General features: G+C 35.0%; 1 protein-coding gene across 17 annotated transcripts in view; it reads left to right on the top strand.

Annotated features, from left to right (window-relative positions):
• The window catches only part of Abi (tyrosine kinase Abl), a 20,041-nt gene that overhangs the window by 2,126 nt on the left and 5,415 nt on the right, over nt 1–12,500 (top strand). For 3 of the 17 annotated variants that reach the window (XM_070139356.1, XM_070139357.1, XM_070139353.1), the window contains exons 2-8: nt 2,104–2,245; nt 2,493–2,660; nt 3,059–3,206; nt 3,888–4,117; nt 4,259–4,517; nt 10,175–10,321; nt 10,942–11,019. In XM_070139356.1, coding sequence (XP_069995457.1) covers nt 2,120–2,245; nt 2,493–2,660; nt 3,059–3,206; nt 3,888–4,117; nt 4,259–4,517; nt 10,175–10,321; nt 10,942–11,019 — 1,156 coding nt within the window. In that variant the 5' untranslated portion in view covers nt 2,104–2,119. Of the gene's footprint in view, nt 1–1,747; nt 1,812–2,103; nt 2,246–2,492; nt 2,661–3,058; nt 3,207–3,400; nt 3,449–3,887; nt 4,118–4,258; nt 4,518–5,287; nt 5,330–7,165; nt 7,205–7,409; nt 7,500–10,174; nt 10,322–10,941; nt 11,020–12,500 lie in introns of those variants that run through there. The other 14 variants (XM_070139342.1, XM_070139341.1, XM_070139346.1 and 11 more) reach the window with 10 other exon arrangements.

Genomic DNA, 12,500 nt, shown 5'->3' on the forward strand with positions numbered 1-12,500 from the left:
CAGACACTTGTTGGTCTCAGAGATATACATCTGAAGCATTGCCAGAGCCAAATAACCCACTGAGTAGTATTTCCTCCTGCCATAACGGGGAACTTTCGCCTTTGCCTCTCTCCGCCTCCTTTCCATAGTGTTCATGTGAACAGCAGTGATAGGATCCACAAAATTGATTGAGTGATTCACTGTGACGTGTTGAAGGCATTTATATGCCTTCCAACAATCACTTATTATGGTTGTTCCTGGCTCAATTTTTTCTTTGATGATGCTGAGGAGCGTTTCTGTGTCTCTGTAAGCTACCAGGACAAGGAAAAATTGTCTTGTTTGATGGCAAACCCTGCCAAACACCTACTGCCCTTCTATAACACACCCAACATTGAACTTCCTTTTCCCAAATTTACTTTGATCGATTTCAACAATTTTGTCTGGACCACCAATCTTTTCTGAGGTATTATTGAAACACCAGGAGACACACTTCTTGGCAAAAGCTTGTCTAATCACATGTAGTTATTTTTGAGAGTCCTAATACATCTCGTATAGGTGCATACAAAAAATAAAGAAATTAATAAAGAAAAAATTACTTTCGATGTCCAAGTTACTATTTTCAAACCAAGTATGTTAGAAAATCGACCTTTGAAATTGGCATCTGACACGCATATTATTTAGTTTTCGAGATTCGTTGTACCGAAAAAGTTTTTCCTTTAAGTCTGTTCGGCAGTCTGCTCCACACTTGATGGTGTCCAAAATGAGCGTGTCGTCTTTGCACAAACTTATTATTGCCTCACAATCACCAGAGAACTTTTTAAATAAACTCACTGAAACCACTGTCACAGTCTTGACACCGGTTAGCCATACTTGAAAATGACAGGCTGTCAAAGTGACCATCCTTAGTTTACTTGTGTGGAATATGAAATGCAAAGATTGTAAAAAAAAATAATAATAATAAATAAATAAATAAATAAATAAATAAACAGTTAAATTCAGGCCATAACTGACCAAACACTGTCAGTATGAGACAGATATATGTCGCATTTTCCCCCCATCCATTTTCTTTATGTGCATTTTCTAAATAGGTCATATTTTCTGTGGACCAGTGAAGTTTGTAGGGTGAAAGTTGAAGCAGCTGTTGGAAGTGTTTTATTACTATAGTGAGTTAGATAAAAAGTGATCTATCAATTCCTTGTACAATTGACCGCCAAAAATGTTAGTTGTCATATATTAGAAAAATGCCTTCTTTTCTTGTGATTGCATTGGCTGTGTTCCATCAAAATTCTTTTGGAATTGCTGCAATCTGTGAAGAAATCCCTATATTCTGAAGTCAGTCCAGAGATGATGTACTGTAAAGTAATCTCTTCAGCCTTAGCGTTTCAGTCTCTTCAAAGGCCAAAAATATCAATTATGTATGTTCTGAGGGGTCAGGAGGTTTAAAAGCATAGGCATTTAGATCTTGTTAGAGTTTTAGTGTTATTTTGTATTCTGAGAATGCATTCTGGTTCAGTTAAATTTTAATAAGTAGCCTACAATAAGGTTAATGTGGCATTTGTTCTCTGTATTAACTATATTTTATCTAAATCCTCTTGAAACTTGTGTGTTGTGAAAGTCCTACAATTTTAGTTCAACTTGACGCTAAATAGTGTCAGACTATTGTCATGGCCTCTGCACCATCACTGTTAAGACATAGGCCAGCAATCTTTTATCATATATATTTTTGCAAGATAGAACATTGAATGTTTCTTCATGGTTTTTAGTGATGGATTGCTGAGGAGGTCAACCAAAAGTGTCTTGCCAGAGTAATTAGTCAACATTAGGTCATATAGGTTAGTTTTATGAAAATGTCTTATGAAAGTATCGATTAAAAGTATATGACAGTCTTTGAAAGTTGACCCAGGTATACCTTAGTCATCATTTACATGTATACATCAACTGAACTTTGGGTAATTATATAAAGAATAATGATAGGAAAATGACTTACACTCCTGAATGCTGAGTACATTAGTACTAATCCCCGTACTAACCCATCTCACTGCTATTTTGTGTTACAGTTCTTGTATGTTTTACCATTGAAAGCAAACATAAAATTATTAACTTGAACATTTTTCTTCCTAACAGAGAAGACGTGGCAGCCATGGCTCTGTCATCGGAGTTTGTGTCGCTAGTCCAGCAGGAGATTCCGGAGGGACGGCAGTCACTCTCGGACTCTCATGCCAACCTGGAGAAAGTGGCTTCATATTGCATAGAGAACTTTGCGAGGGTAAAGCATCTTGGTAGCACTAATCTTTTAGAAAAAACGCATGAAGCGAGTTTTATTTTATTTTTGTTTATTTGTTTATTTATTTATTTTTCTTTTCCTTTGCTGTTTTTTTTTTTTTTTTGTGATTGTACACACATTTATTGTGGTTCAGTGTAATACTGTTCTCCCCTCTAAGAGTACATCCTTTGTATATTTATTAGAATGAGTTCGGGCAAGTCATATGCTAATAAACAATTTTTTGTAACAGGCAGAGAACAAAGCCCAAGCACTGGAGGAAACTAAGAACTACACGACGCAGTCCCTTGCTAGTGTGGCTTACCAGATAAATACTCTAGCATACAACTTCTTGCAAATGATTGATCAGCAGGCACACCAACTGGCAGAAATGGAGAGTCAGGTTAATTACATATCTCAGGTAGGTCAAGTATGTGCTTTTTTAAACTTTTGTGAATAAAAAGGAATGTGTAAAATATTTGTACGGGATTTTTAAAGCATTAAACACCATTAACAAGAATAAGAAGTTAATTTACTTTACAGCTAATTTTTTAAATGTTCAGTCTATTCTTTGTCGGTCCTAAATTTAACTTAATTTTTAGGTAAGAAATATTGGTTGAGATACGGTTCTATGTGTAATTGGAGATAAAAGTTTCAGTTCAGTAATATACCTAAAGGGAAGTATACATTTTCCAAGCAAAATTACAAACTTACAGAATTTGCCAAAACAAAGTCATAGATTTTAGATAGTCCTTAATCATTTCATTTTCCAGTAAGCATTTGGGCTCTAAGGTCATGCATAGCCTCTTTTTTTTCCAGATGGTAATGGTTCACAAGGAGAAGGTGGCCAGGAGGGAGATTGGCGTCCTCACGACCAACAAGACAACTGCCAGGCAATACAAGATACTTGCGCCAGCAAACACAGAGAAACCAATCAAATATGTGAGGAAGCCCATCGACTTTGGATGTGAGTTCCACTGTGGTTTGATTTAATTTGATGAGCTATGTGAATATTTGTTTGATTTAACCCCTGATATCTGAGGCAACTGTATTGTGTATATCTGTAAAACACAACTTGAGATTACCTCAGTAGTAGAGAATCAACAGTAGAAAATTGGCAGCAATATCCAGTGGTGTTTTTGAATTCTTACACCTTGTCAGGCACCCATAATCACCTGAAATGCACAGACATCAATTATCTATTACAAGGTAATGACTTACCAAGGCATCTGTTAGCTAATTGTCATCTCCTATATATAAATGTATATATTTGTTGTATAACAAAAATAAATGGAATATGCATTTATAAGCCTGCATGATCAGCTAAGTATATGATACAAATCTCACTTATGGGAAGCATGCATACCATCTGTGAACAGTGGGTTAACAATTATTCATATCCACTCAAATTCAGGCCACACAAAAGAATTAATTGTATTTTTTGGATGGTGCAAATCAAAATTTATATTAGAGTTCAAAACATCATAATCATTTACTGGCACCCTGTGGCATGTTGAAACAAGTTTCCCTGTGTCCTCATCTGAGCATTTCTATTTACAGGATGCACATCTCTTAGGGGTTAATACATTTTCTGTCACATTTTTCTTACAGAATATATCTCATGAACTTATGCTTTCCACTACCATAGGCTTAGATGATGTAGGGCATGGCATGCGTTCATCGTCCAGCAGTACCCCACGGTCCAGACGTTCAGCCAGCAGTGTGGGCATGCCCCCTCCAGTCCACCAGCCCCCCACTTCTGCCGGACCTGCCCCCACCACGAAGCCACCAACACCTCCCCAGGCCAACAGGTCTGTGAGCAGCCTCTCTAGGGGCTCACGGGAGTACCGCACTCCTCCAGCTGTGGCACCTCCTCAGGTTGGTATGCTTAATTTCAGATGCTTTTGTGGTGTCCTGAATTTCAGGTTTTGTGAGATATATGTGATGTATATACTATCTAATATTTTTGGCATGACTTAATACAAACACCAGAAGATATCCAACTCAAAATCCCTGCAGGTACCTAGCAACTATGCTCCCAACTACCCTATTGGCCATCCACGACGTAATGACCGCTCGAGTGGCTACAGCACCTTGCCCCACCAGTCAGCTGCCCATGTAGCCCCCATGAACCACAACGGGGGAGCAGCACCTCCTCCCCAAGTAGGCATGGTGCATCCCATGGCCCATGGCGCACCCCAGGGTTCCTACACCCCGCCTCCTCCCCCACCCCACATGGAGCAACCGCAATATGCAGCCCATCCTATGGGTATGCCACGTAAGTTGCCTTGCCTTGTTGTTTTTTTGGGGGGTATCTTGAAGGAAAAGTCTCGAAAATGTGATGAGCTTTGTATGTTTGAAGGTTTATTTGTTTGTTTGTGCTTGTGTGCTTGTATATTTATATGAGAGGAGGATGTTTACATATATATATATATATATATATATATATATATATATATGACTAAACCTAAGAGAGAGGGAAACATAAGAAGAGTTAAGGAAGAATATAAGAGAGAAAAACTAAGTTTTATTATTTTTTTTATCAATTTGTTTAGATATGAGATTACCTTTTTAAATCTCATATACAAAGGTAAATAATGTTTATTCATGTCTGTTGGTGTGCAAATGCTTTCTAGATGATCTGTTCTAGGTGTGAATGTATTTTGTGTGCATAATTGCAATCTGTGCATGATAGTTATGTGGGTAAATTAATTGCTTATGTTGCTGTTCCAGTATTCCTTGCAGATGTCATTATGGTTCAAGATTTGATGGTGTTGCAAGGACCATTCAATCTAGGTGTTAATACAGATTTATTCATGTAAACTGTTGACAGTTGATGGAGTGGTATTAGTTATTTTTTAGTTATGTCTTTTCACTGTAGGATATATACAGTTGTTGAAAATTCTATTGAAGTGGAAGTCACTGTGTCATCTAGAAGGATTCATTCAACTTTCTGTTTTTCAAACCTTTGCCTCACATGATATTAACATATTTCAAGATATTTGTTAAACTTGATGATACATACATGTGATATCCTTTGTGCTTTAGGGATCTATGCTAATCTGCCATGTATCCAGCCATACTGTATATGTGAGTAATGCTATGCTATGTTAAGCTCTCTTCCATTGATTTGGATAACAGGATAGATGAGTTGATGGCTTTCTTGTTTATCCTGGTTTTCATCCAGCTTTGTTTGGGACGCTAATCCTTTTCAGGTTTCCGAATAAGCACTGTGACAGCACTCATATTCGTGTTTTTCCCATTACTACCAGATCTAACATTGAATTATTTATCAAATAACCTTACCAAGAAAGTCTTGAGACAATGAATATATAGTTCATTGAAGCTACTAATAAGCTGAATTACTGGTTCATATTCAGCATATTTTGAGTATTAGTTAACCCATCGGCTGCAGGTTCATGTATGGTCCACTGTTGTCTTTGGTGAATTTTGTTGCCCACAAATAGCTTCATGAGTGTAAGCCTCCAAGGAGTTGAATGGTAGGCTTTAGTGATCTTGTTTGATTTCTCCATTTCTTGACTATATGGGATTTTATTTCTAATCTTTTCTTTTCTTTTCTTTTCTTTTCTTTTTAATGATGTTAATATCTATTATGGTATTATTGCAATTGACTAATATTATTATGTTACGAGAACACAAATGACAATAAGAATATTAAAATGATCAATAATATCTTTCCAAAAGTCAAGTAAAAGGGTAAACAGCTGAGATAGGTAGGACTAATAACCAACTACTTGTTCAATAATCACATGTGGAGGCATTTCTTTGTGAACATAATCGATGAACAAAAGTTACAGTGGACATGGCATGTATTTTTGCCATCTGCAGCCAGGGGGTTAGGACTTTTTTTTCTTCTTATAAAACTAGATTATTTGTAAGTGTATATGAATATATGAAAGTGTATGGAAGTATACATGTAATATATATGATATATATAATATATATAATGTAAATAGTGTATATATATATATATAGATAGATGTATACATATTTATATATAAATATATATATACATATATATATATATATATATATATATATATATATATATATATATATATATATACATACAAATATGTATGTATGTATAGGTATACATATACATATATACATATATATCGATTTATTTCATATTGATATTTATATATTATTATATTATATTAGTATATATATATATATATATATATATATATATATATATATATATATATATATATATATATATTTATATATATATTATGCATATATAAATATTGATATTTATATTAGTATCTATATTTATACTTATATATGTATATATACATATGATATATGTATATGATATAAACATAATGTGTATGTTATATATATATAATATATTCAAATATATATATATATATATATATATATATATATATATATATATATAATATAATATATTCATATATATATATATATATATATATATATATATATATATATATATATATATATATATATATATATATATAAATATATATAAATATATATACACATTGAGAATATTTTGAATATTGGAATATTGTATGTGTATGTATTGTACATATATATATATACATATACAAATAAAAGATAGATGAATATAGATATATATAGTATATATGTAGAGATAGAATATGGTACATACTTGTATACATACATACAGGTATGTTTTTTTATGTATTTATATACTAATGTTTTATTACTAATGTGGCATGTTGTTTAGAAAAGTGGGAAAACATCCAGGCTTCTGAGTGAGTGATATACAGTGCATGATACATAGTTCATTGATGCAAAATTTTGATTTTTTTTATTACCAAAGCCGTGGATATGATTTTGATATACTAATTAACATTGGTTTGTTGGAATCTTTTCTTTATCTTGTGGGGGTCACATCAACTTGCATAGTTTGTAGCCACAGAAGAGACGGCCGGTTGAGAAGATATGGTGAGTCTGTGGATGATAGATTTACATTCATAAATATTCATATAAACTTTCATAAAAATCCTTTAGCTTTTAAATTTGGAGAGAGAGGGAGAGAGTGAGTGAATGAGTAAGTGGGAGTGAGGGGAAAAAGAGAGAGAGAGAGAGGGAAAAAAAAAAAAGTAATTTGAAAAATATTTATACTCCATCTTCCCGCACGCTCACCAAGGCTACCCCACTCTGATACGACCCGCCATGACCTTACCAAAGAACCTGACTAACAAGAGCCTCTCGAACAAGAGCAACGAGGCAGTCTTAGGTGACTAGAACCGTAATCTTAATCTTATTAATAACAGCAAGAGGAGGCCGACCAAAAAAAAAAAACAAAAAAAAAGAGGAAGAAAAAAATAATGGGAACAAAGGCTTCTAATATAGTCGTTTTTAAGTGTGCTCCCCTTAGAATGCATGGTTTTGTGTTTTCAGTGTGTTAGTAGTGTGTACTTAAAAAAGATAATTATACCAAGAACTTTGTAGCACTGGCTGATAATTGAATGGCCCTTTTAAAGTACTGGATGCCTAATTTTTGATGTACAGTTGAACACTTAGACTGGAGTCCTTCTTTCTTGTGCATGAATAGTTAAACAGGAATTTAGTGGTTGAAGTTCTAGTCTTCCCCTTTTGTTAATCTTTTTTTTTTTTTTTTTGTTACCAGAGTTGGAAATAGTATTTAGCTAGATGAAATTTTCTTTTACATACTTTTTTTTTTTTTTTTTGTACAGTGCCACTGAGAGACTAAAGCACCTCTGAAAGATATATTTACACTTATTGACATTAGTTTCCCTGGTCCTACTTAGGGGAAATTGATGGGTATGGATAGATGTCACGTGCATGAGACGCACCAGTTTTTAATGTATGGTTATTATAACTGTCACCACAGATGTGTGTATTACTATGTATATATATGAACAGTGATTTTGATTTATCATAGTTTTGAATTTTGCTTTCAGGGACTTTATTTGTATTTCTTTCCTTCTTTCTTTCATTGTTACCAAGTGAAAGCATAATTTTTTTAACCTTTGATACTAAGCAGAAGTTATTGCCACCACCCCAGAGTAAAGGTAGTTCATGTTCATAGCTTAGATAATAGAATAAAACATAAATGTGTGTGGGGGGGTAATTCAAATACAACAACCCTAACTTTTTTCATATATTATTATTATTTGTTTATTTATTTATTTATTTGATAAAGCTGAATCTCTGAAGAAGAGTATTTTCACATATAATTTTTTTCTTTTCATAATTATGGTATGCTGTATACATAGCCTATGATTATGTAGAATTATCTTGCTTTCCACCTCCAGTCTGTAATTAAATACTTTATCCCAAGTGTGCATAATATTATTAAAATGCTATTAGCTGTAGTAATTTTCCTAACAGATTAAGCTAGAAGAAAGGTGTCCGTTGTGTTTTATAGTTGCTTTTTGCATTTTGATTGTTCTTTAGATTTTGATGAACTGATCATAAAGTATCAAGCATACTGTAATTCCTTGTGTATTAAACATTTTATTTTTTCATGCATCTTACTCTATTTTTTTCTGTCTTTCTCTCTTTAAATGTGTATATATTTATTTCTCGATTAGTGTATCTTTAAAATGAATGTGCACTTGTTTTTTTCTCTGTATGGTTTCCAAATATAGAGATTAATATGAATTTTTTGTGGTAAATGTTTTTTATTAGTTAAAAGCATATAAACTCGTACCCATCATTATTTTGTTATGTATTTTAAATATCCCAGTTCTAAGTATCTGTCAATATTTTTTTGACTTTTCATTTTTATAGACATGTTGCCAAACTTCAGTCTTAGTTTAGATGATAAGAATTTGAATTTGATTTATTATGCATTACACATACACATAAACTCCTGCTCATTTACAATATACATTTATACTCATGAATATACAGTACTTTACATGCATAACATATGGACCTGCATGCACACACATTGTCCCACACCCTCACCTATACCCTCATCTCTATCCTTATCAACACCCCTTCTTCAACTTCACTCTCTCCCTCACCCTCACCCTCACCCTCACCCTTGCCCACACCTTCTCCCTCGCCTTCACCCTTTCCCTCTCCCTCACCCTCACCCTCACCCTCTCCCTCACCTTCACCCTCACCCTTTCCCTTACCCTCTCCCTCACCTTCACCATCTCCCTCACCTTCACCCTATCCCTCACCCTTACCCTCAACATTACCCTCAACCTTACCCTCAGCCTTACCCTTACCTTTACACAGCCTACACCTGTACTCACACTAAACCACATAATGCCACACACACAGGCACTCCCAAACACAGGCACACAGAAACAAATGCGCTTACAAGCACTTGGACAGAAGTACACACTCACGCACGCGCACACACACGCACACACACACACACACACACACCCACACACACACACCCACACACACACACACACACACACACACACAGACACACACACACAGACACACACACACACACACACACACACACACACACACACACACACACACACACACACATACACACACACACACACACATACACACACATACACACACATACACACACATACACACACACACACACACACACACACACACACACACACACACACACACACACACACACACACACACACACACACACACACACACACACACATATATATAATAGGTTATTCATGTACATATTTATTTGATAATTGTTTATAGACATGCATAGTAATTTTGTCAATTTGATGTAACATTCATGTCTTATACTGATTGCATTAGGTAGAAATAATCTTTTGATTTATTGGCACTTCAATAATTTTTCAGTTTAAAGAAGGGGGGGGGAAATGAAAAAATACAGTAAATGAACAATAATGATGATAAGAGGAAATGATAACACAAATACTCGAAACACTCCATGTAAATAATACTCCGTGCTCTGTCGCATCACTCCAGCCCCCCCGTCACCAGCCTCCTCTGGGGTAGTGAGTGAGCAGGAGTACAACAGCCGCTCTTCGGGTGCCTCGTCTCCCCCCCTGCCCCCACCGCCTCCCAGCGACACTGACATCCCTCCAGCTGTACCCCCGCACTTCATGGAGAAAGGTCAGTGCCAAGAATTGTATTTTTCAGTTGTCCTTTTCTTATTCCCATTGTTTTGGAATGATGGGAGGATAGGGAAACTAGAGGAAAGGGAGATAGGAGGGGGAGAAAGAGAACTAGAGTGAAGATGTGGGTTGGGGAGAGAAAGAGAGAGGAAAAGTGTGTGTGTGTCTTTGTCTGAGTGTTTGCTTGTTTATGTTTGTATATATATATGTGTGTGTGTTTGTGTGTGTGTGTGTGTGTGTGTGTGTGTGTGTGTGTGTTTTGTGTTTGTGCATGTGCATGCAGGAGAGAGAGAGAGAGAGAGAGTGTGTGTGTGTGTGTGTCTGTGTCTGTGTGTCTGTTAGTCTATTTTGGAGTAGCTCATTGAATGCATAAAGATGAGAAAAGTGTGAAAAAGAGTAGTTGTGGAAATTGGAGTGGAGGGGAAAAAAACAGAATGCAGCCATGTCTTTTTCATGTAGTAGTCACTTTTATAAAGATCAGCAAAAGACGTAATAGTCTATGAAATAACCACCCAAAAAATAAAAGGGAAAGGATGTAGCTGCATATTCATGTTAACTGTCGTAGGTGTGTGTTATTAAAAGAAGCATTTTTCCCCCCTTCCCTTTGGTTCGTTGTAGCCATGAATGACGACCCAGCCCCTCACCGTGTCCCAGGCCCTAATCCCCCAGCGGTGCCCCCCCACTACTTGGAGAAAGGTAAAAAAAATAAAAAAATATAAGAATCAGTCAATAAATAAAGATATGATTAAATAAACACTTTTATATGGTTTCGAAAGATTATATAAATACATGGTTTTGATTTTGTTTATAAATTTGATTTTAGAATGAATGTTTTACGCTTACAATTAGAGGAACGTTCTTGGCTTTTCTTGATATTGAAATGAAGTTCTGCTTTCTTCAGTGGAAAATTGTGGCAAATTTTCATCTGCTTTCTTCAGTGGAAAATTGTGGCAAATTTTCCTCTGCTTTCTTCAGTGGAAAATTGTGGCCAATTTTCCTCAGTCCACAAGAGGATAATTGAGCATGAAGCTTTTGGGCTGCATTTCTTGATTCATTGTCGTAACTGTTACTTTATAATCATTATTGTTATTGTTTGTTATTGTTATTGTTATTATTACTATTTAAGATATGTGTATAGGAGGGAGTCGTTTTCTAAGATGTGTGTTTTTCAGGGTAAGACATAGGTTGAAACTCCATAGTAGGGAAATGAAATGACCACATAAACCATTACTGTCAATTGTTTACTGTCAGTAAAATGGCAGTTGATGTGATTCCAAGTTGCTTGTGCAGTAGAGAAAGAGAAATTTGATAATGGAAGTTGTGATTTTTTGAGAAAGTTAGCCTGCACAGAGTTGATAAAGATCATTATTATTATAGTGTCTCGTACATAACATGATAACAGCAATATTACATTGTATGTAATAAGATTTTACTTCAGAAATGCTTTGTATTTTATGTGCAGTTTTGGCTGTTTAAAAAGAAAGGAAAAGAACATTCAGCATTCTAAAATTTTCATGATTAACTTTTGTATTTTATACCCATGACCATTTGTTTAGATGTTTTTAAAAATTTTGTTTCAGAGATTAGTTATGATTTCATGAAATTTAATAGAGTTGTTTGAATGATGGTAATTTGTGGTATTTTATCACAAGATTTTTGCCTAATGCTTAGCAAAAAGTCTGAAAATAAGATCAAGTATATATTGTACTAGACAAGATTATAGGCTACAAATTTGCAAAAAATGTTGGATGAGTGATGACCACATATCCATCCTTTCAATATAGGAAAATCACAGAGTACTCCTGAGATCTTGGAATCGGCAGAATCAAGGTGCAGTGTCCTCAAATCGGTTATTCACTCCAATTATGTTATTCAGATCATTCCCGCATAGACTCTCCTGTGCACGGTTGCTCTCGGCAGATGATAATATCCCAAGTCATACCCATAAAGTGTCTTTGTCTTTCTTTATTTTATTTTTTTTAAGGAGGAGAAGGAGGTGGAGGATGGAAGTAACAAATAAAAAAAAGGGCTTTTTACTATGGCAGTTCCCTTTCCTAGACTTACCCCTTTAGGTTTCGAGATGTGTATTCCCAAAGGTTGCATGTCACTTCTTCTGGAGCTACAAATTATCTATCCGTAAAACAAGTATTATAAAGGGGCAAATATATAGCACAGCC

This window comes from Penaeus vannamei, chromosome 25, assembly GCF_042767895.1.
Source record: "Penaeus vannamei isolate JL-2024 chromosome 25, ASM4276789v1, whole genome shotgun sequence".
Classification (NCBI taxonomy): Eukaryota; Metazoa; Arthropoda; class Malacostraca; order Decapoda; family Penaeidae; genus Penaeus; species Penaeus vannamei.